The sequence below is a fragment of the Arvicanthis niloticus genome, chromosome 6 (assembly GCF_011762505.2).
Source record: "Arvicanthis niloticus isolate mArvNil1 chromosome 6, mArvNil1.pat.X, whole genome shotgun sequence".
Classification (NCBI taxonomy): domain Eukaryota; kingdom Metazoa; phylum Chordata; class Mammalia; order Rodentia; family Muridae; genus Arvicanthis; species Arvicanthis niloticus.
The window spans coordinates 67,554,667-67,579,168 of NC_047663.1; the positions used below are offsets into that span (position 1 = coordinate 67,554,667).

At 42.0% G+C, this 24,502-nt stretch overlaps 1 protein-coding gene across 4 annotated transcripts in view; it reads left to right on the forward strand.

Moving 5' to 3' along the window:
• Positions 1-24,502, forward strand: part of Rad50 (RAD50 double strand break repair protein) — a 196,260-nt gene that overhangs the window by 169,813 nt on the left and 1,945 nt on the right. For all 4 annotated transcript variants that reach the window (XM_076936848.1, XM_076936847.1, XM_076936849.1 and 1 more), the window contains 8 exons: positions 739-849; positions 1,566-1,658; positions 1,731-1,844; positions 5,569-5,696; positions 7,057-7,281; positions 20,437-20,522; positions 21,028-21,170; positions 23,627-23,760. In XM_076936848.1, coding sequence (XP_076792963.1) covers positions 739-849; positions 1,566-1,658; positions 1,731-1,844; positions 5,569-5,696; positions 7,057-7,281; positions 20,437-20,522; positions 21,028-21,170; positions 23,627-23,760 — 1,034 coding nt within the window. The remainder of the gene's footprint in view (positions 1-738; positions 850-1,565; positions 1,659-1,730; positions 1,845-5,568; positions 5,697-7,056; positions 7,282-20,436; positions 20,523-21,027; positions 21,171-23,626; positions 23,761-24,502) is intronic.

The following is a 24,502-nucleotide window of genomic DNA, read 5'->3' on the forward strand; positions in this document are numbered from 1 at the left end:
GGGTCTCAAACTGAGAGAAGTCGTAGGTTGGCCATTCCCTCAATTTCTGCTCCATCTTTATCCCTGTGTATCTTACAGACTAGACAAATTGTAAGTTGAAGGTCTTATAGCTGGGTTGGTGGCCAATCTCTCCATTGTAAATCTTGCCTGGTACAGGAGATGGCCAGTTCAGACTCCTTATGGACTAGAAGTCTTAGCTAGGGTCCCTTCATAGATTCCTGGGAGTTTCCATTGCCCTAGGTATCTAGCTCATCCCAGAGATTGCCCACCACCCCCCATTCCAGTTGTCTTCCCCAATACTCAGCAAATGTCTCCTTCTGTCCTCCCCCAACCTAATCCCTCTTGTTCCCATCCCTCCTCTGCAACCCAAAATACACATTCTATTTATTTCCCTTTCTTGGTGAGATTCAAATGTCCCCCCCCCCCCCCAGCCCTTCTTGTTAGTTTCTTTGGGTCTGTGGATTGTAGCATGGTTATCTATTTTATGGTTGGTATCTACTTCATTTTACTTTCATGACCTTGAACAAGTTACTGTTTGCGCTTGTTTGCCTCTCTGAAATATGTGGATAAAAGTAATGGTACCATATTCATGACCCTGTCAAGAGACAAAAATAAGTTGACATTAAAGCCTGACATCTGGGATCTGTTTTATTATGGTTATGGAACATCTAAAATAAGATAATGGAGTGTTACATGACTACATGATAGTCTGGTTTTTATATGTGTGTATGTGTTTAGGATGCTAAAGAACAAATAAGCCCTTTGGAGACAGCACTAGAAAAGTTGCATCAGGAAAAAGAAGAAATAATCCACAGAAAAAATACAAGTAACAAAATGGCTCAGGATAAAGTAAGTTCTTTGTTATATATTTTACTTACCCAGTATCTGTGTTAAACATTTATAGCACTATTATTTCATATAAATAACTGCTAAGATAGAGTCTCTTCAGGTTTGTGACCCCTTAGAGCTGGAGGTCTTCCTCCATGGCCCTCCAGCTTACCTCCTTGAGGCAGTCACTCTCTCACTGAACCTGAGTCTCACTGGAGTTCCCTGGTGGGCTTCCAGGAGCCTCCTTTCTCCCCTACCTCGATGCTGAGGTTACAGCACACAGAGCCATGCCCAGTTTTTGTTTTTGTTTTTGTTTTTTTTTTTTAACATGGTTGCTGGAAATTTGAAGCCAGGTCCTCAGGCTAGCATAGCAAGTGTTTTTATCCACTGAGATGTGATAAATTTTTGACATTAGCAAATTCTTGAGTATAGCTGGCTGTCCTAGAACTCTGTAGACCAGGCTGGCCTCCAACTCACAGAGGTCCACCTGCCTCTACCTTCTAAGTGCTTGGATTATAGGTATGCTCCATCACCACCTGTGTTTTCTCGAGGCAGTCTCATTCTAGCTCTGACTGCTTTGGCACTTGATGTGTAGACCAGGCTGGCCTTGGAGTCATGGCGATCCTCCTGTTTCAGCCTCCAAGGATTCCAGGCATATGCTACCATGCCCAGCTCATCTAGTGTAAATGTTTTTGTCTGTATGTATGTGTTTAAATTTTATAAATGTTTTCCCACAGATCAATGATATCAAAGAGAAAGTTAAAAATATTCATGGTTACATGAAAGACATAGAGAATTATATTCAAGATGGAAAAGATGACTATAAGAAGGTAATTTAAACAAAATTAATATTTTTTTGTTTTTATTTCATGTACTTAATGATTTTATTTTATTTTTTTTAGCAAAAAGAAACTGAACTTAATGAAGTTGTTGTTCAACTAAATGAATGTGACAAACACAAAGAAAAGATAAATAAAGAAATGGGAACCATGAGGCAGGATATCGACACACAGAAGGTAGGCTGCTGCTATCAGTATGGGTGCCAGGAACCAAACTCCATCCTCTGCAAGAGCAGCAAGTGCTTTAACTGCTAAACTGTTTTCCAGCCCTGTGGGATACACTGTTTTTTCTCTAGGACATCAGCCCTCCAGGCTCTTGGGCTGGAGATGTAGCTCAGTTGGTAGGATACTTACCTAGCATGTAGGACGCCTTGGATTTGATCACTAGCACTGCATAAACTGTGCACATGTGTGTTACACATGCAGTGTTAAACATTGGAATCCCAACACTAGGGTGGTAGAGGTAGGAGGAATAAAGAATCCAGGACTTAGACCATTGCCCCTCAGGTTCTTGGGCTTAATACTGAGCTGTGTTTCTGGCATCCTGGAATCACTGAGTTTGCTGACACCTTGTTGTGAGCTTCCTTACCCTCTGTAATTGTGTGAGTCAACTGTCCTAATGATTTCCCCCTCACATATCTGTATGCTATTGGGTCTGTCTGTCTGGAAGTCAAAAGTGGCAGACTGTATGCATTACTGTATCAGCTGAGCTCTGTGGCTGGACACTCACTTGGTATGTGCTTGTTTAAGTCATGTTAAGTTATATCTTAAAGTGCACCTAGCCTCACAGAGATTTGATGTACCAGGGTGGGAAGATACCCAGGGGCCCCCACTGGCTCAGAGGAGAAGGGAAGGGGGAAGGATTGTGGGAGGGGCCAGTGGGCAGGATGTAAGGTGACTGTTAAATAAATAAGAAATAAATAAGAAAGGGAGGGAAGGAGGGAGGGAGGGAAGAATGGAGAGAGAGAGAGAGAGAGAGAGAGAGAGAGAGAGAGAGAGAGAGAGACAGAGAGAGAGAGAGAGAGATAATGCATGAGCAGGCTGAGAAGTCATGAGGATCAGGCTAGTAAACAGTGTGCCTCCATGGCCTCTGTCAGCTCCTGCCTCCTGCCTCCAGGTCCCTGCACTGCTTGAGTTTCTGTGCTGATTTCCTTTGTTAATGAACAGTTTCGTGGAAGTGTAAGTCAATAAAATCTTTCCCCTCCAAAAAAAAAAAAAGTTTTATCCTAAAGTAATTTGAAGACTACTCTGCCTCCCTTCTTTTGGTGAAGGAATATATATGAAGGGAAAGTAGAAATTATTTGTCACAAAATTTATAATAAGTTTACCCTATTTTGTCAGGTTTTGAATACAGTACTAACAGCACTGGTGAAAGCCAAGCACAGTGGGACACACAGGCAGAGACAGGCTGTGCCTAGTGCTTACTGGTGAGTTCCAGGAACACTGAGAGACCATACCTCAAAACAAAAAATACTGAAGTAGACTGAGGAGTGACACTCAACGGTGTCCTGGCTGCCACACACAGACATGCGCAAAAAACAGTACTGGTGAACTTTAAGTGCTAACCTATTTTTCCTTTCATTATCTTATTCTTTATATTTTGTGAGCTGCACTTAGAATTCCCACTGTTTACAATACAAAGAAAAATTGGACCCCAAAGGTTTTTACAAGCAGTTACTGAGCCAAGCACTGTCCTGCCTTACCTAACCTTCACAGTGCTAAGTTTACAGTAGGTGGCATTATCACCATATTCCATGCAGGCTGATACTTAGAGAATTTAAGTTAGTTTGCCTAAAATTATACAATTTAAAAATGAGACCCACCCGACTTGACAAGTTGTTGCCTTTTACCTATTGTGCTTTCCAACTAAAGTAAGAACAGAAGCTAACCTAGAAGGAAGTCCTGGCTTTCTGAGGACTATGTGCAGCCAGGTTAGGAATGGTCCATGAGAATACTTAGCTACAGAGTGATAGTGTTTTATAAAGAGCTTCTTTACTTATTCTCAAAAGTTAATTAAAATAGTAGATCTCACCAGATGAGGAGGCATAGTGCTGCCTTTCCATTTTCCTAATAAGGAAAAACTATAAGCCCAGTTCTCCATGGCAAGGCTTCAGAGAGCACAGCTGCCTGAAGCGTGTCTTTGGTTGTCTCAGCCACTGAACACTTACAGCCATGTCACTGTGGCTACCTTAAGCTGTTTATAATAATTCCTCTCAAGAATTTGCATAATGGTACCTTAACTTTTCTTCTTGAGAGTCTCACTATTTATCTCTGGCTGATCTGGAACTCACTGTGTAGACTAGACCTGCCTTGAACTCAGACTGTCCTGCCTCTGCTTCCTAGTACTGGGACTAAAGGCTTGCACCACTACGCTCAGCTTTACCACATTTCTTGATAATTTTTTAAAAATCTGAAAATAGTGGCTCTCAGGAGTACAGTTGGATATAAACCTTTAGCATGCGTGAGGGGAACCTGTCTCCCCTCTCCTAGCACCCATGTCCTTCACTGTGTGAAGCAAGTACAGTCAAAGCTCTGCTTTTCTCTCTGCTCCCACATCACTGAGTTTCTACAAGTTTCCCTACCAATGTCAGCTTCTAATTGTCTCTTTAATATTTTTCTCCTGTAACTTGTTATAATCACCAGGAAAACTATCCAGGTAGTTGTGCCAGGTGATTGAGTATCTTTTTTTTTTTCTTTGTTTGTTTGTTTGAGACAAGGTTTCTGTGTGTGACAGCCCTAGCTGTCCTGTAGCCCAGGTTTGGCCTCCAACTCACAGAGATCTGTCTCTCCCTCCTGAGTGCTGGAGTTAAGGCATGCACCACTCTGCCTGGCTTGAATGTCTTTTTAAGGATTAAGACCACTTAGAAACAACAGCCAGTTTTTTAATATTCTAGGTCAACTGGCAGAATAATCTCAAAGTCACAGCTATGTGTAACTTGCCATTCCTTTGTGTGATTATGGATAGAGTATCCCTCATCCAAAGGATGAGGCATTAGCAGTGTTTCATATTCTGTAGTTCTTTGACTTTTGTAGTAATTACATAGAGCCTACTACTTGAACATCCCTAATCCAAAAATCTGAAATCCTATCCAACCCATTGTGTGGAGTTTGGATGTTCAGAGTAGGACTACTCAACTAGTATTTGTCAGCCTGAAGGCAGACAGATCTGCCTTCTGTATCTGATGTACTCTAAAGGATCCAATAGTCTGGGCATACATAGGCGATGAAAAGACTAGGAAATAAAGTAGGGGAGACTTTAGTTTGTATTGATGTCGAGCTTTGTTAAAACTTGTTTTTCACTAATGTTAATGGAGCTGCCCTTCAATCAGCAGGCTGTGTAGTGGGGGTTCTGGGAAAGATGATCTACTAGGTTATAAATAATGAAATATAATGTCTAGGCTGGGTATGGTGATAATACACCTTTAATCCCAGGAGGCTGAAGCAAGCAGATCTCTTTGAGTTCCAAGGCCAGCCAGGACTTCAAAGTAAGATCCTGTCTTAAAAATATATAATAATTAAAAATAACATCTGGTTAATCTTTCCATTTTAGATTATTATTTTGTGTGTATATAAAATGCCCACATTTAATGACTACCAAATATATCAATATCTTGAAGTAAATAAATATACAAAAATGCACGATCTACCCATTTATTAAGAGGCCTTATCCCCTGCCAAAGAAGAGACCTAACCTCATGGACAGGAGAGGGCAGTGTAAGCTGCTCTGTCCTTCCTGTCCCTTCCATCCCACTGGCTGAGTCTCCCTCTGGTCAGTTTAACAGGACTATAAGGAAGGCGGTGCTATCACTAGCTGTCTGCATGTGCCTGTTAGTGGCTTGTTAAGGAGGTCATGTCAATAGCTTGTTTATTTTTCTTAACTGATAACAATATTTATGTCTAGATACAAGAAAGGTGGCTACAGGATAACCTTACACTAAGAAAAAGAAGAGAGGAACTAAAAGAAGTGGAAGAAGAGCGAAAACAACATTTGAAGGAGATGGGACAGATGCAAGTTTTACAAATGAAAAGGTATGTTTTCACAAATTGTGTTTGTTGTTTATTTTTGAGGTCTCCTTGTACACCCTGGGCTGGCCCCAAACTCATAGTGCTCCTGCCTCCACCACTTGAGGGCTGGGATTATAGATGTTATCACTGCACACAATATAAAATAGTGTTTCATTTCAGTGACGGTTCTTACTATTATAACATAAAAAAACCAGGAGCTGGAGCGATGACTCAGTAATTAAAAGTAATGGCTGTTCTTCCAGAGTACCTAGGGTGGATTCCCAGCACACACTTTTCTGCAATGAAGTGTCCTCCTAGATCCTTTTCCCACAACACTGATTTCTTTCTCTTTCTTTCTTTTTTTTTCTTTCTTTCTTTCTTTTTTTTTTTTTTTAAGTGAGTATTTTGCTTACATGTAGTGCATGTAGAAGCAAGAAGACAGTGTTGGATTCCCTGGCTTTAAGTGATTGTAAGCCACCATGTGGGTTTTTGGGAATTGAACCAGGGTCCTCTGGAGGAGCAGCCAGTGTTCTTAACTGCTGAGTCATCTCTCCAGCCCAAGCTAGATTTTTTTTTTTTTTTTAATAATTACTTCTGTGATTAAAATTTAGCTATTTTTTTTTAGACAAGGTCTCAATGGGTAGCGTCCTAAGTGCTGGGATCAAAGGTATGCAGCACTACACCTGGCAGAGCATGCTTCAGACTGCTTAGCACATCTGTTCTTAACTACTTTAACTTTAACTACTAGGAAATGACAGAAGTGTCAATAAAATAGATAATCAGGTCAACTATATAATAATTCCCTAAACTTGTGAGCAATGTCTAGCACATAACAGGTACTTATTAAGTGGTTGATAAACAAATAAAAAATTTTAAGGCATATATTGAAGTCTGTATAATCTGTGAGGGTACCAAAATTTTTTGAATATTTTACTTCTTTTTGGTTAGATTTATGATTTTTAGACTTTTGCAATAGAAACAAAAATTTTTAATGAATTTTACTATAGAAAATAATTTATTGCAGATAAAATTGTACTGTGTCTTTGACATTTGTAAATAAAACCAATTGAAAGCTGTTATCCAGTAACTTCTCATTGTTGGCAGTTGGTAGTTGTTATAAATGTGTGACTTAGTTGTGTCAATCCCCAGCAGGCCTTTACCTAAGGGCCAGGGCTTTTGTGGTGCTCACGTGTACAAAACTTTGCTGCTCAGAAACTTAAATCCTGCAGAAGTTTGGAAGGAAGGGAATTAGCTCAAAAGTCGCAGAAAACAAGTAGAGCTACTGTCATGTGCTTATCACTGAGGAGAATGACACCTGTCTGAAGAGACTTTCTGCTTTAGGTTGCCAAAAAGCTAAACAGTAGTCATCACTAATCATTTCTAGTGAGCATCAGAAGTTGGAAGATAACATAGACACCATAAAGAGAAATCACAGTTTGGCATTGGGGCGACAGAAAGGCTATGAAGAAGAAATTCTTCACTTTAAGAAGGAGCTCCGAGAACCTCAATTTCGGGATGCTGAGGAAAAGTATAGAGAAATGATGATTGTCATGAGAACCACAGAGCTGGTGAATAAGGACCTGGACATCTACTACAAGACTCTTGACCAGTAAGTACTTGGGTGGGTTTTGTTTTCTGCAGTGGTAGCAGCTAGCACACTGTGGTCATCTTTTTTCCCGGTTTTGTCTCTTTAGGTATATGACATTTTATATATACTATGGAATGAAAAAAACACTTGCATGTTGCATGTGCCCTTATACTATAAAGCATACCTACCTTGACTAGTCCAAGAACTACTGGTTGGCTGAGCCATCTCTCCAGCCCAGATTGGTTTTCTAAAATGATTTTATTAGCCCAGTATTATGGCTCAGTGCCAGTCATCTCAGCAGGTGAGAGGCTGAAGCAGGTGAATTACTGTGAGTTTAACATGATGGGTTTAAAGTGAGAAGCAGTTGTGGCCTTCATGTACAGTCCTCTGATTCTTATTTATTTATTTATTTATTTACTTATTTATTTTTAAGAATAGCGTATTGGGGCTGGAGCAGTGGCTCAGTGGTTAAGAGCACTGACTGCTCTTCCAGAGGTCCTGAGTTCAATTCCCAGCAACCACATGGTGGCTCACAACCATGTCTGATGGGATCTGATGCCTTCTTCTGGTGTGTCTGAAGGGAGGGATAGTGTACTCACATGCATAAAATAGATAAATCTTAAAAATTGAAAAAAAAAAAAAAAAAAAAAAAAAGAATAGGGTATTTTTGTAGCTTGGCCTTTAATCCCAGCATTCAGAAGGTTGAGGCAAGTGGATTTCTGAGTTTGAGGTCAGCATGGTCTACAAAGTGAGTTTCAAGTCAGCCAGGGCTACACAGAGAAACTGTCTTTAAATTCCCTCTTCCCAGAAAACAGAATAGTATTTTTAAATTACTGATTTTATTAACTTATCAACTATAAATATATTAATAGTGTCAGTAAGATATTTCCACACATGTAGGCACTGATTAGATATCACCACCCCCTTCTCTAGTTATGAGTGTTTTATTTTCAGGATTTGGTAGGGAGAAGATCTTACCATGTAATCCTGGATAGCCTGGAACTTTGATATATAGACCAGGGTAGCCTCAAACTCACAGAGATCTGCCTGCCTCTGCCTCTCAAGGTCTGGGATTAAATGCATGTGCCACCATCTTTAGCCTTTTCGGGACATTTTTTAAGCTGTGTATATTGGGAACATGTAATACTTTGGTTAGTATGGTAAATATATTTCTTGATGGGTTTCGGTGTTTTATATTTTTTAAATTTCAAAAAAGTATATTTTTGTATGTTTGTAAGAGGGGTGTGTGTGCATGTACATGCCATGGCACTTCTGTGCAGGTCAGAGAACAACTTCGTGAGTTGTTTCCCACCTATCTTCACATGGGTTCCAGTGGCTGAGTTAAAGTCATCAAGTGTGCCTCAGCAGCTGCTGACCCCTGAGCTATTTTGCTAGTTTGTTAGATGGCCTCAGACTCACAGAGATTGACCTGCTTCTGTATCTGGAGTACCTGCTGGGATTGAAGGTGTTTAATGCCCCGCTCTTTTTGTTTTTCAAAGAGTCTTCAAACTGATCTCCCGTGTGTATGAGAGTTCCTTCTCCTGCATCCTTTCTAGCATTTTGCTTTATAGTAATTATTTTAACTAGAGTGAGATGGTCTCTCATGAATTATGTAAATCTCACTGATGGCAAATGATAGTAGTGTTTTTGTGTTTGCTGATCATTTGTATCTTGAGAAGTTCCTGGGCAATTCCTTTACCTTTTCTTTATTTACTGTGTTAAGGCCTGGGTAACTGTCACCTGTTGCTGTTACTAATGTTACAAGGAGTTGTTCTCATGTGCTGTTACTGAGGTTTCAAGGAAACTTTCTTATGCCAGAGTTGATTGCATATTCTGTTATGTTCTTTGCCTTGGTGTTCTTGGGAACAAATCACAATAGTGGTCAGTTATAACTGCTTTGTTTAGTTAGCCACAATAAACCTGGACCCAAAACAACCACCCGACAGCATCCCTTGCACCTGTGTATGAGCTTTTATGACTTTTGCTTTTATAAGCTGCCCCTAACATAAGAGAGACACCTGCACCAATATAAGAAGCCCTCTGGAGTAAGACTTCCATTTTGAGTAGGGGGTCAAGTAAAGTTTTAAGTTTCTAAAACCTCCCTGAGAATTGGCATCCTACTTGGCAGAAGGAGACATGTATGTGGGTAATTGGCATCCTGGTTGACAAGTTAAGACATGAATGCTAGGCAAGGCAAGTCCCCTGCCACAGTTGAATACCCCAACCAGTGGGAACAGGTTAAGTGTACCACAAAGACATGTTCCTAAGGAAGTCCCCTATCCCTACATTCTGACTGGTGAAATAACTTGGCACAGATGTTTGTGGATTTCAGACTTAAAAGGTCTGTAGGATTCTGGCTCCTAAGTCTGGTCTGTAGCCCTAATTGATCAATCCTGGACGAATGCTCAATAAACTATGACTGACTGAGATTTGTATACCTGTGATTTATGGGCCAACTTCTGGACCTCAACAATTGAACCACTTGGTTTTTTTTGTTGTTGTTGTTGTTTGTTTTTTTCGAGACAGTGTTTCTCAGTATAGCCCTGGCTGTCCTGGAATTCATTATGTAGATCCAACTGGCCTTGAACTCAGAGATCTACCTGCCTCTGCCTCCTGAGTGCTGGATTAAAACCATGTGCCACTACGGCACAGTGGACCACTCATTTTTAAGTCCCTTTTATGTTCTGGATGTTTAGCAAGCCAGATGAGTAGGTAACACTGTTTCCAGTTCTGTAGTCTCTTTGTTGACTGTTTCCTTGGCTGAGCAGAAGCTTTATAAATTGATGTAGTTTCCTCTCCCTTTGTTTTTGTTCCCAGTACTTTAGGGTCTTGGCCCCTGAAGACAAGCCTGTGGCTGTTACAGAGCTGTGAAGTGTTGCCCTAGGGCTTTCTTTCGCAGTCTGAGTTTCAGATGTTAAATGTTACCCATGTTGATTTTTGTGTGGAGAAAGAGACATGTCTAGTTTCATAGATTCTCAGCTCTCCCTGTACCACTATCTTTGGCCCACTGTCTGTTCTTAGCTCCTTCATGGAGGACCAGGAAACAGTAGAGACATGCTTACATTCCTAAGCTCTCTGCTCTATTACACGAATCTGATATCTATTTCTTGGTCAGTACTGTGCTGCTTTGACGGCTGTAGCGTTTAGACTACTCTGGTAATGTGATAACTTTCTTTCCTGTCCTTTCTGTCTAAGATTGCTTTGACTATTTGGGTTTTGTCTGCTTGCTTCCTTGTTTATAGGTCCATATGAATCACCAACTGTTCCCCTAGTTATCTGAAGGATGTCCTTGGTATTTTGATATGGATTGCACAAAATCTGTAAGACAGCTTGGCTAGCAAGGGACAGTTCATCAATACTTACTCCCATTCCATGAATGTGCCATGGATCATCCTTCAACTTTTTCATGTTCTCTTTGAGTATGTCACTGGTGTCTTACAGTTTTTTGTAGTAGTCTTTCTTGTCTTTAAGCAATTTTTTGGGTTTTGTTTTTATAGCTGTTGTGAGGTTGTTTTTATATAATTTGTTATTGGTATATGAAAACACTGATTTTTGTATGTAGATACTTTTGATGCTTAGTCTTCTTTCTTTTGTTCTGCTTTGGTTTGGTCATTTTGCTTTGTTTTTTTGTTGTTTGTTTGTTTCGAGACAGGGTTTTTTTATAACTGTCCTGGAACTCCCTCTGTAGAGCAGGCTGGCCTTGAACTCACAGAAAGTCACCTTCCTCTCTCCTTTTCGTTTGTTTTTTGAGAGAGGGTTTCACACACTGTACCCAGACTGGCCTGGACCTTTCACTTTGTAACCCAGGCTGGCCTGGAACTCCCAAGTGCTAGCTAGGATTCTGGGTCTGGCTCCATGCTCCAATCTTGAAGCTTGAACTCTCTGTTCCCTATAAATGGTGGTAGAAGACTTGGTGTAGCCATGGAAATGGGAAACAGTGATGGTGCTGGAGTTGACGAAGCTCACTTCTGTGTTGAGGGAAGGGAAGGGTTGAGGGGTGTTTTTCCATGTTCTCACTTGTGCAGCAGGCTCTCAGGGAACAAGTTGCTATTCCTGAAAGGGGGAGGGGTTTGAGAGAAAAGGAAAAGTTCTATGTACATTAATGTTTGTGTAGGTTTCCAAATAAAGAATTCAAGCAGGGGGCTGGAGAGGTGGCTCAGCGGTTAAGAGCACCAAATGCTCTTCTAGAGGTCCTGAGTTCAATTCCCAGCAACCACATGGTGGCTCACAACCATCTGTAATGGGATCTGATGCCTCTTCTGGTGTGTCTGAAGAGAGCAATGATGTACTCATATACATAAAATAAATAAATAAATCTTAAAAAAAAAAAGAATTCAAGCAGGAAGTTAAATACAAAATCTTGGGTCTAGACACACCTGTGGCATTTGAAGCTGGAGTGGTATTTCATGTGGAAAGGGTTCTAGAGAAGGGAAGGGTATAGAGACTAGTTTACAAGTGGGTCAGAAGCTGGGGAGGTGGGTAGGTTGTAACTCACATATCCAGCGCAGTGAACTTTTCAGGAGTCATTAACTCCTGCTGTGCTGAGTAAGATGAGCTGAGCAGTGACCTTGAATTTGACAAGTTGGAGGTTTATGACTGGGAAGCCAGCAGTTGTTAGTTGGAGTTGGGTGAGGAGAAAATGGTGGGAGAGAAATGTTGATGAAGTATTCTGCTGTAAAGGGAGCCAGAACTTGGGATTGTGAGGGAACTAGGGGACCAATGACAGGGTGGAAGGTTGGTTGCTGCATTTAAAGGTCTGTTGTGAAAGCAGTCCTCGTTTACAGTACCTGGCTCTGTGTTTCTGTGTAACATAGAATACCATGTCCAGGAGCCCTCCTGCTGTTACTCAGTAAGGCACTGCATGGTCACATGTGCATTAAAGAGGTCATGAAAGACTGCCATAACCTGTCCTTTCCCTAACCTGCCTAGTCTGCCAGGGGAATGCCTTGATATCACCAGGCTGTCTGGCCTGGGGAAGGAAGGGCATTTCCACAGAGTATCCTGAGGTATCACACTAAGTAAGCAAGGAGAAGCTGGGAGCTCTCTGGAGCCAGCCAGGAGTGAGCTGAGGTGAGGAGATTCAGGTATGCTTTCCAGGAATTTAGCTCGCTTAGGAACATTGTCACACTGTTCAGTGAGGTATCGTATCTACTAATCAGATACATTCTTCTAAAACAAAAAATAGCAGTAAAATTTCCTTCAAATGGACTCTGTGGGGTTTCTTCTGCAAACAGTGGTGTCTTAAGATTCATACGTGTTCCCTAAATTGCCTTCTCTCCTTGCCAAAAAAGGTCTAAAATTTCCCTCATTGTTTGGTGTCTTAGAATAAAGCATACTGTTAGTGTCATTGTTGCACAGCAGTCTATTTAAGGTAACACAGGAAATTAACAGTGCATTTTCGAGAAGAGCTGATTAGCATCTGTTATTAGTAATCTAAAACAGCAGTGAGCAGCAGCATTGGCAGAAACCCTGGCTGAGAATGGAACATGGTTAGGATGCAAGACTACACACAGCACTACAGTTTAAACGCAACTGGAATATGGCACTTGCCCAAAATGCTCTCCAATATTTTGTTTCCCAGATGTGAAACGTGTTACATCATCCTGCTTCTGAGACTTGGGAAATGTGCAACTCCCATAACTTTGTATCTGAGGCAGCCAGGTCTCTGCCTGGCTGTTGAAAGCCTGGGTCCTACCTTCAAGCTCTGGTGGAGAGCTTATTCAGGTCTCATCCTGTGCTGGCCACCGATGCATTTTAGTTTCCTATAGTAGCATCCTGTAGGAGATTGATTACAAACCCAAGATAGCTAGTAGCATTTCATGTCTACTGCAGGGTTGTTATTTTGTTTTAAGCAAATGTGTATCTTGTAATAATGGTTGAACCATTGCCTGATGTCAGAAGCTGATATTTAGGAGGCTGGCTAAAGGAAATAAGTTTAATAAAGACATAATGGGGTTTTTTTTGGGAGGGGGGGTTAGTTGGTTGGCTTTTGTTTTCTTTTTGAGACAGGGTTTCTGTGTGTAGTCCTGGCAGTCCTAGAACTCAATTTGTAGACCAGGCTGGCCTCAAAGTCACTGAGATCTGCTTGCCTCTACCTCACAAGTACTGAGATTAAAAGCGTGTGCCACCACCACCTGGAAAGTCATAAAATAGTTTTAACTTGGGGAAAAAAGTCACTTAAATTTGCCAAATTAAGGGTTCTGAGTTCAGCAAGAAGAAACCCTATTTTGTTTAGAACATGGTATTCATGACATCATTTCTTTGGGCAGGAGGACTTCTGCTGACCCAAATATAAGGAGTCGGGAGGGTCTCCTGAGGACTGGGGCAGTAGGAACATTAGTCAGGAGTCATGAATGCTGCATTTGCATCCTGAGTTGAGATCCCTACACCCATACCAGGAGACTCACAAGTGCCTGACATTCAGCTCCAGGGGATCCTATGCCTCTGGGCTCCTTGAGCACCTACACTCATATATACAGGCTCACAAAGACATATGCACTTATATACATAATTAAACATATAATAATAATAATAATAATAATAATAATAATAATAATAATAATAATAATAGTTTTTAAAACACTAATAAACCACAGCTAGTTTTGCATTTTTGGTTTTTTATTGTGCTTATTCTTTTTATTTTTTTGGCAACCTATGTATCAAGTTTGGCACAATTTTAAATTCAAAGATGAAAGTAGTATATTTCAGAAAATGCCTTTGAAAGTATCTTTACTGCTCTTTTTTTCAAACTTGATTTGCATTAACTTAGTTTTTATGTTTTCAAATTAAAATAATAATTACAAAAAAGTCCATATATATTTGGTCCTTCTAGTCAGCAAGATGGCTTATGATATGGCAAATCATGGGGGCTAGATTTGCCTTTGTTTTTACACTTGCTATTTTGAGCAGTAATTCAGATTTTACATTAATTGTTTATCTTCTTGGCTTGAGTCCTTTAGTTTGAATAGGGAAGGAAGCAAGAGCTGGACAGGTCAAAGGAAGGAAACTTGGGTCTCTTTAGATGATGCTGTTCTAACCTCCTAATCAACTGCTTTCTCATGGCTGCATCCTAAGTGTTTGATTCTACACTAAAGTAACAACAAAAGGCCTGATGCCCTGCTCCATTTGTGACATCAGGCTGGAAACATGTGTGCTTCTGAAGAGGGTAACTCAGGCTCACAGGAGTCTCTCCTCTAATGAGCAAGAGTGGGAGGCAGTTGGCTGACTTTGAAGCAGAGGAGGTATGTTAGAACAGCTCTGCACGCTACATTGAGACCTCTGGGCTTGATTTTGTTTTTCTTTTAATACTTTATTTTTTAGAGCAGTTTTAGTTCTGTAATAAAGCTGAACAGAAATAAAGTTAGATTTCTTACATTCCCCACCATGTCCATACTGGCACAGCTGCTTCTATCATCTGCTGCCTTTGCTGGAGTTAGCATCGAGCCTGGGTTGATGCCACTGCCATCCAGAGTGCAGTGTGCATCTATTCAGTTGGTGATACGTTCTGTAGGATGAATGAGATGCTTCCCATCACAGTAGCTTCATTAGCACGAGGCTTCTTGACTTTCTGGCCATCTGATGCTGCCTTCCAGATGGGAATCTTTGTCATTTGGCAGATCACATTCTAAGGCTCAGGGCACCAGGACTACCATTCATCTTCACAAAATGCAGTAGAGTATTAGAGAAGTCTTTAAGGCACTCTTTTAAGCTATTAATGAGTATTTAATTATAAGACTGAATAAGTTCATAAATGGCTGTTTTCTTAGATCTTAGAAATTCTTATGCTCTATGAGAGCCAATTTTTACAAGGAAAGCATTCCACTTTCCATGCACTAATGTTGGTTTAGCCCACAGACAGCACTCTAGGCCACAGGCAGGGCTATGTACTTGCCAGATAACAACTAGTCCTCAACTGTCTCAAGCTCATGTCTTTTTTAAAATTGTTGCTTCAAAAGACATCAAAAATTTTTAGGGTCTCTCTTTTGCTTGTTTAAGCGATAGTTTCGTGTAGTGCTGTAACTCTGGCTGGCCTTCCAGACTTGGTGTGTGGCCAAAGCTGGCCTTGAACTCCCAATCCTCCTACTTCTGTCACCCTAATGCCAAGATTATAGGCACACACCACACTCATGGCTTTATGCCGTCTGGCAATTGAACCAGAGTTTCATGCATGGTAGGCAAGTACTGTGCCAACTGAGCCACGTCCTCAGTTCTCTGGGTCATTCTTTACAGTACTTACTTTTAAGTACCTGTAGCAAGCGCTGCAGAGTAATATAATTCAGTCCATTGACAGCTCCAGTTTGCACAGGATTGCTGCATGGCAATGCTGTAGGACAGCTTTCCTTCGTCAACTCCACCCAGTTGCTCACCTACTACTGTGGTAGCTGTCTCCACCTCTACTCGCTCACGTTGTTCTCACCCCTACATGCCCCACTGTTTTTCTGCTAGGCTAATAGGTGGTTCCTATCATCATTATAGGAAAGATTCCATCCTTGCCTTCCCCATTTCATCTCTGCTCACAGTGCCCCTCACCAAGCTGAACAGTTTTGTTCTTTAATGCCTATGTTTTCCTGTGCATTTCTCCTTCTTGGAATATTCCTGTAAGCCCTTCACAAATAGATATTTTGGCCCCTCCCTTTCGGTCCATATTATTTGTGCCACACATGTTACAGGTAACTTGTGCTTCTCCATACTTCATATCTACAAGTCTGAGAACACAGGTCAGGGTAGACATAGGTTCACTTGGCACTTGGCGACTGTGCCCAGTACTCATCAAGGCGCTCCTGCATTGCCAACCCTGCTTCCCTCTCAGTGCATTAGCAGAGCAGTGTGAGAACTCAGTCTGTGGTCCAGACTGACCTTGAACTCAGAGATCCACCTACTTCTACCTCCCAAGCGGTGGGATTAAAGACGTGAACCACCACCTTCCAACTCACTGTAGTCTTCTTTTATGTAACCATGAAGTTCTTTTATGTTCACAGGTGTGAGTGCTTCATTGCTTTTAATGTTTGTATAATCCATAAAATAGATTTTTACATATTTCAACCAGTGACATTAGGATACTTTAAAATTTGGCCACTGCTGCCACCGTATATATGACTTCACATACTTGTGCAGATAGACCAGAAAGATAGCTTCTTAGAAATGAAGCTACTAGGTCAGAGGGGATGATCATTTTTAACTTGACACAGGGTTTCCCTACATAGCCCTGGCTGTCCTAAAACTTGCTTTGTAGACCAGGCTGGCCTCAGACTCAAAGAGAGCCACCTGCCTCTACCTCCCACGTTCTGAGATTAAAGATACACGCCACCAACACCTGGCCAAAAGCATTTATAAAGCATGTATTTCCACTTGCAGTATTGAATATGACTGTGTCACCATGACCCACTGTTGCATGAAAATGCTCTGATTAAAATTGCCCCTTCTCTTTCATTTTAAGTTCATCACTTGTCCTTTAACTTTGTTTGTGACAGCATTGATGACTTAGGTTATAACTTAGGTTATATCTTCATAGTTCTGTACCTTAGTCAGATCTTCTCAATCCAAGGATTACAAAACTACCTTCCTTCTGGTTATTCTCCAGTAATCTTCCTGACCAGCCTTGAGTAGCAGGTGTGTGCCACTACACTGGTTACTTTAACTTGAGAGAGAGAGAGAGAGAGAGAGAGAGAGAGAGAGAGAGAGAGAGAGAGAATATATGAATATGTGTGAGAGATACAGAGAAAATGTGTCTGTGAGAGAGAGAATGTGTGTGAGAGAGACAGAGATAGAGAAAATGTGTGTGTGAGAGAGAGAGAGAAGAGAGAGAGAAAGAAAGAAAAAGAAAGAAAGACACACACAGAGAGAGAAATGTGTGTGCCACAGCATTGGGGTGTCAGATCGTACAACTGTGCCCTGAGCTTCCAGGGACTCCTCTGTCTCCACTTCACTCTGTACAGGAGCAGGATTCACAGGCACAGGTTACAGCTTTTACATGGGTTTTACATGGGGCTTGAACTCAGCTCCACAGACTTGGACTGACAAGTGTGATACTCATCTGAGACCATCTCCTACTTTTCTCAATCATTTGAATTTTATTTTAAAGTGTGATACAAAGTCATGATGCTATATTTTTCTTCTTTCCAACAGTAGTGAAAATTTTCCAATTGCTTTGAAATGTCAGTTACTTTATAGTTTTTATTGCCATTTGTAAATAGGATCTCTGTGGCGGGGGTTGGAGAAAGAGGGACCACATATCCAGTATTTTTTTGTTTGTTTTTTGTTTTTTGATATACCTTCTCTCTATGGAAGAGGGTTTCTGGGGTTCATCACTCAGATGGTCAGAGAGCTTGAGGTCCTCCTGTATTCATCTCCCCAGTGATAGGAGCCACTGTACCTGGACTTTTACGAGGGTTCTGGGTCTCTGAATTAGGACTGTTGCTGCAAGTCCTTTGTTGACTGACTCATCTCTCTAGCTGTAGGACCCACCCAACCCCACCATTGTCTTTCCTAACAGTGTTAGAAACTAGATAGTAACAGGATGTCACTATCTGTGTGGCTCTGACTGTCCTGGAGCTCATTATATAGACCAGGCTAGCCAGATCTATAAAGATCTGCCTGCGTCAGCCTCCCAAGTGTTGGGATTAAAGGCCTGTACCTCCATACCTAGGCTTGTTTCTGCTTAACTTTACTCCTTTCTCTTTAGTGTCTTACAAGGTACAGCACTTCTGATTATTGTGGGAAGAGTGCTGTGTCTGTGTTCGATTGTTTTTGCTAATGCTATAGATGCCTAACTGAGACATTTTGTGAAAGAAAAGCCATTTTCTTCCATTTATCATTTCCTTGTGTCTTTTTACCAAAACTCCGTGCTAGTGCAGCAAATGTTCCTTTTATTTTCACTGGCTCATCAGTTTTTCTTTAGTCTGGTTGCAGTGTTACCTCGGACAGCTTTCTTCCTGTTGTGCTGTTCTTGCTTTCTAGGGATAAATACCACTCAGTAAACTGAGAAGGGGGGCTGGGGGAGGCATAGCTGGTGTGCTTGCCTAAGACGTGCGTCCCCTGGTTTCCATGCACAGCAGGGAAGTAAGTCTCCACAGTCTCTTCAGTTCTCTTCAGTGCACTTATGACTAAACACATTTAGGATACTTTTCTCGTCATAGGCAAAACAAGCCCAAAAGTGTTTGCTCTTTTCAGTTTCTTCTTGCTGTATACTACTTTGTATACCCAGAAGGTAGGCACGCTTTGAAGATTTGCTAATACTCTCCTTTTCTGTTCACTACCTTAAAAACAAACAAACAAACAACAAAAAAAACTATTATAATCAAAGCTGCTAGTGTCCTAGCCACTTTCTGTATCCTGGGCAAATTTTATGGGATCTGTTTTTGTAATGAATGGAGATTGGAAAGACACTCTGTGACTTGGAGCATGGCTTGTCTTTCAGAAGGTGAAGCTTATTGGTGACCACTCACATCAGCGACTTCTTTAGATGGCCTACTACGATCACCTCTGTCATCCCCATGGTTGCCCACTCTGCTGTTAACTCCCAGAGAGATCAAACTTCAGCTGCCAGGCCAGCCAACAGTAGCAATCATTTCTGTGCTACCCTGAGTGGGCTTCCTGTTCATACTGACCCTCAGAGGGAAAAAAAATAACATTTTAAAAGGTCATTTATAAAATTAGGATCCTAGTGTATAAAGCTTTGGAAAAGTAGTCTTCACATATGATTGGTTCCCAGAACATTCTGTGAAGTATTTTTTGTTACGATTTTCTCTTTTTAAGAAAATAATAGCTGGTTTGTCTACTCTTTATGAAAGAAGCATAAAGTGTTAATTAAGCAGAGATGAGCGTGAGTTAGGAAATGGAGACTGGTGAAGCAGAGAGGCTCTCTAGGCTTACTGCTTCAGCAGCCCTGCATCTGATACTTAGATGTATTTATGTTGAGTCATTTCTTTCTCTTTGGCTGGTGATCAGAAGATCACGGAATGATTGTACAGAGGCAGCGGCATTACGTTTCGTTTCTTTTTTGTATATATCAGATAAGAGGCCTGCAAATGGAAGGGAGTCCGCTCACATCCTTTGCATGGTGATAGCTGTGAAACCTGCCTTCTTACCACAGGAGTGGCTTTGTTAGCCCTGTCTCCTGAGGTCTGAGGTAGCTCAGGCAGGCATGATGTTCAAGTTTAACAGGAAGCCTTGGCTTTCCCAAGCATTTCTTCTTTCCGTGTTTAGAGACTGCTTTAAAAGAGAATTGGATGTAAGGGCAGCCTGTGGAGGTCAGTACACACTAGTACTAGGCCTTGTGACCAACTAAAGACTCGGGCTTCTGAGTCAAGGCCTCTTTTGAGCTAGAGATACCTTCAGGTTGGTAAAATTCACAGATCTGAGAAACAAAAGAGTATTAGGAGCTAGCTTTTGATAAACCTTAACAATTCTAGAAAAGCCTGGCCATCGTGCATGGTGGCACACACCTTTAGTCTCAGCACTCAGGAGGCAGAATCAGGTGGATGTCTGAGTTCAAGGCCAGCTTGGTCTAGAGGACAGCCTGTAGAGACCCTGTCTCAAAGAAAAATAAAGCTAAAAATTCTAGAATGGCCAGACAACAGTTCCAGAGACTTGTCTTTGTTCTGTGACAAGAGCTTCTGGCTAGCTGCACCCTCAGCCTGTATTAGACCTCCTGCCGGTCCTGGAGAGGCTGCCTCCCACCTTCTCCATTGTGATCTTAGGTCCTAGAAAGAAGTCTGTTAAAGTTTTATTTTCCAAAAGGTTTTTGGGATTTATTTTTAGACAGGGTCTAATTGTATAGCTTTGGGGAATTTACTATGTAGACCGGCTGGCCTCTGTTTGAGCGCAGGATTCAAGGTATGTACTGCCACACTCAACCCTTGCAGCCTGTGAGTACTTAAAGAAGTCCTTGGATGCCAGAGAAAGACAGAGATGTGTGAAAACTTGGGTCCTGGCATACTCCTGGTAGTTCTCAGTACCAGGGAAATGGCACTGCTTGGTCCTATTTAATTTTTTTTTCTAGGCCTTTTCATAGTCTCCTTTTGTAATTGAAAGCACTAGGGCAGTGACATTATCTTTATTATCATTATTAGTGTGTGTGTGTATGTTCATAATAATTAAGCATATACTACTGCATAGCTATGTCTTTCATAGAAATAGTACATATTATATTAAGTAAAACTGGCTCCCTTTTTCCAGAGCAATAATGAAATTTCACAGTATGAAAATGGAAGAAATCAACAAAATTATTCGAGATCTTTGGCGGAGTACCTATCGTGGGCAAGGTAACTAACAAACGCTTGTTCCAGAGATCTGTTCACAGCCTGTCTGCATGACCTTAGTCGCCAGCGTTGCCTTCTCAAACCCCTTCCTGAGCATCTCTTTGAGAGTTTTCTAAGAATTCTTATCTTTGCAACATCTTACAACAAAAAGAAAATGCAAAGTTTCTCTCTTCCAGAGCCCTGAGGGACTCATATTAACTACTGCAGACACAATTAGCTGATGACATAATGGGTTCTGTGAAAGCGCAGATAGGGATAGGCCCAAGTGTGATAAGAAAAGTACCCAAAGGAAACTCTGAGAAAGAGCTGGGCCCAGGCTGGGGGTGGGCCATCCAGGCTGCATTTTGGCAGACCACGTGACCCTCAGTCTTCCTGGCCAGAGAGTTTGCAAGGCAGCCAGGGCTTCTAAGGATATCAGACTCACTAGTGTTCTCAGGCTTCCATGACAATGTGTATAAGTGACAGAGGTGTAGTGTGGTTCTCTAAAATACTCTGCTTTCTGTCTCAGATATTGAATACATAGAAATTCGGTCTGATGCTGATGAGAATGTATCGGCTTCTGATAAAAGGCGGAATTACAACTACCGAGTGGTGATGCTGAAGGGGGACACGGCCTTGGACATGCGCGGACGATGCAGTGCTGGACAGAAGGCAGGTATCAGCAGTCTCGGGAGCCGACTTAGCCTGAAAGATGGCCCTGATGTTGCAGAAGCCCTAAGAGGACCGTCAGATGAATGAGAAACTCCTACAGCTTCCTTGCCACCTTGTGAGGCAGACATGGCTGCCATCAGTGCACCATCCTGGTGCCAGCTTACATGCCCTGTAGCACTCTAAGATAACTTTTAAGAAAAAGGGTCAAAGGGCTGGAAAGATGGGTCAGTGGTTAAGGGCACTGGCTGTTCTTTTTTAGAGGTCCTGAGTTCAGTTCCTAGCAACCACATGGTGGTGCACAACCTTCTATAGTGGAATCTGATGCCCTCTCTGTCATGCAGACAGACAGGAAGACAGAACACTCAGATACATAAATGCATGTAAAAGGAAAAGGGTCAAGGTTACTCAAACCCATTTCACTTCACAGCGCCCCTCAGGGAATCACTGCTTCATGGTCCAAAGATGCATTCTGGTGTAACAGTGGGCAGGGACACCTCAGAATTCATAGTAATTGTACTGCCAATCATAAATGATACTAGTAGGGGAGGGAGGTAGCTCAGTTGGTAGAGTGCTTGCCCAGGCTTTGGGTTGACCCCACCACTACCTAAACTTGGCTATAATCCCAGCACTATGGAAGTAGAGACAAGAAAATCAGAAGTTCAAAGTCATCCTTGACTACAGAGTGAGTTTGAGCCCAGCCTGGGCTACACAAGACCATATTCAAATGAACAAAGAACACTGGCACACTAGAGTAGGAGTTGAACCAGACAAGGCATTCTAATCTGTGTTGCTGAGACTATAGCCCCTACATAGGCCTTAACCTCCATTACCCCAGCATAGCTTTGGGCTGGGCCTCAGACCGTTGAATAGACATCTGCTGTGAGAGCTTTGGTATCATAGGGACTTTATGCTTCTTACTACATAAATAAGACTCGGTGGCCCTACATGAGGAGGGGCAGTCGGTAGATTTGGAATATGGGAGAAGTCAGGATGAGAAATGATGTTTCGGTAAGGCTAAAACATGACATCTGCAGCCCAGGTGCACGGGGACACCATGGATGTTTGATTTCTGTTAACCATATAGACTACAGATTCTGAGTTTTCAGATTAAAGCAGATTTCATAAAATTTCACAGGTTAGGAAAGGATGTCACATTGTTGACATAATTATCTCAGTTATTGCCAATCCAGACAGCTAACACCAATTTCAGGCAAATGCAGGTTACTGTCACAATCAGTCTGAAGAAATGACTAACTTGTAATCTATAAACAGAACCCCTACTTGCTTTGTTTGATGATGTCTAATGTTCATTATAAATGAGTTTGAAACATAGTCTGTGAACAAAAGTCACTTTCCTATAGCTGCTCTTTAAACTGTGAAAACTGGCAGTGCTTGCTTCCTGGTATGAGGAGAGGTGTCAGACAGATGGTCTGCTGGCTGTGGGCCAGCACCAGTGTGCATGGAAGTGTGTACTAGTAGATGGGCAGGAAGGAAGTGTCTGCCCCCCCAAAGGGACAGTAAGCTTCTGCAGTCTGCTGACCTGCTCGGGGAGTCAGAGAGAAGGTGTGTTCTCACAGGCAGTGAGGTTGGAGCTCACTGCCCAGAACAGGCTGGGTCCCTTGCTGGGTCCCTCAACCCTGGGAGGGCTGGGGCTGAATCTGAGGGGTTTGATTTTTAATAACCATGAATGTATTCAGTAGGCTCTCTGCAGACAAGTACAGATAGAGCCATATTCAGGTACCTTTAACCTATGATTTTTTTTTTCCTCATTGACACAATTACACAAGCAGACACTTGAGTGTGATTTAGAACACACTACCTGGTTTCTCTTTTGGACCAGAGAATTATGGAGACTTAAAGATGTCTCCATAGGAGTAAAAGTGCCTGTGAGGTTGGGAAGATGTAGTGTGTTTGCATTTTCCAGTAAGTTCTCATCGCTGAGAGGCTGTAAGGCCTGGTGTGGTTTCATAGGCCTTTAGTCCCAGTGCTCAGAGAGCAGAGGCAAGCAGATCTCTGAGTTTGATGCCAGTCTGTTCTATGTAGTGAATTACAGGTGACTCTTAAGACTTCTATTAAAATTATCAACTGCTGATGAATTGTATGCATCTACCCTTAGGCTGTGATGTCAGTTTTTAGTAAATCTGGGATGTTTACAGGACTGTTTCTTAGTGTTTTATTTCAGCACAAATGATAGGCTAAGAAATGTGGTTAATGGTCCACCTTCCAGAAAAGCTGTGTCTTCATTGAACTGTCCCTAACATCAGCGACCTGTGACATTTCCCACCTCTTCCCACCCTTTTTTGGTTTTGGAGACAAGGCTTACATAGCTTGGGTTGACCTAAAACTCAGAGATGCCCCACTTTGCCTCCTGAGTGCTGGGATTAAAGGTATGCACTATTACTCTCAGTTCATCAGCCATGCCCTTCTGAAAACATCTGTTATGCAACTTTCTCCAGGTGCTAGCCTCTCTCATCATCCGCCTGGCACTGGCTGAAACCTTCTGTCTGAACTGTGGCATCCTGGCCTTGGATGAGCCTACGACAAACCTTGACCGAGAAAACATTGAATCTCTTGCACATGCTTTGGTTGAGTAAGTATTTCAAGTTCAGGGGCAGGTTGTAATGTTTTTTTTATCCCAGCACTTGGAGGCAGAGGCAGGCTGGTTACTGAGTTCAAAGCCAGCCTTGGCCACATAGCAAATTCTAGGGCAGGCTCAAAAAACAAACTAATATAAAACCCTCCAAATCAAAAAGAATGCATTTGGGGCCAGGCTATGCACTTTGCCTTTCAATAATAATTCTCCAGATTCTCTTGAAAAAGAACTTGTGAGGCTGGAGGGGTGGCTCAGTGGTTAAGAACACTGGCTGTTCTTCAGAGGACCTGCATTCAATTTACAACACACATATGACAGCTCACAACTGTATGTAACTCCAGCTTCAGAGGATCTGACATCCTCACACAGATATAGATGCAGTTAGAACACCAATGGACATAAAATAAAAGGAGCTGGAGTATTGAGACACAGACATATCTTGCCTCTCCCCAAGTGTGCACAGGGCAAGTGAGGGTGAGGAGTTCTGGGCTCTGCCTGTATTTCCTGTGAATCCTTCATGTCGAGCACAGGAGTCACTTTGTGATGGCCAGACACTTAGAGCTTTTATGGAAGAAGAGTACTGGTAATTGGGTAGTGCAGAGGCTAAATCATCGTCATGTGGACCTGTTCACTCATGGCAGTAAGCCTCCAGGGAGGGCAGCTTGTATCATTGTGCAGCCCTGGCTCCAGGACGCTGACAGCACTGGTGTCCTCCAACTAGTTCTTGATCGGCCTGGGA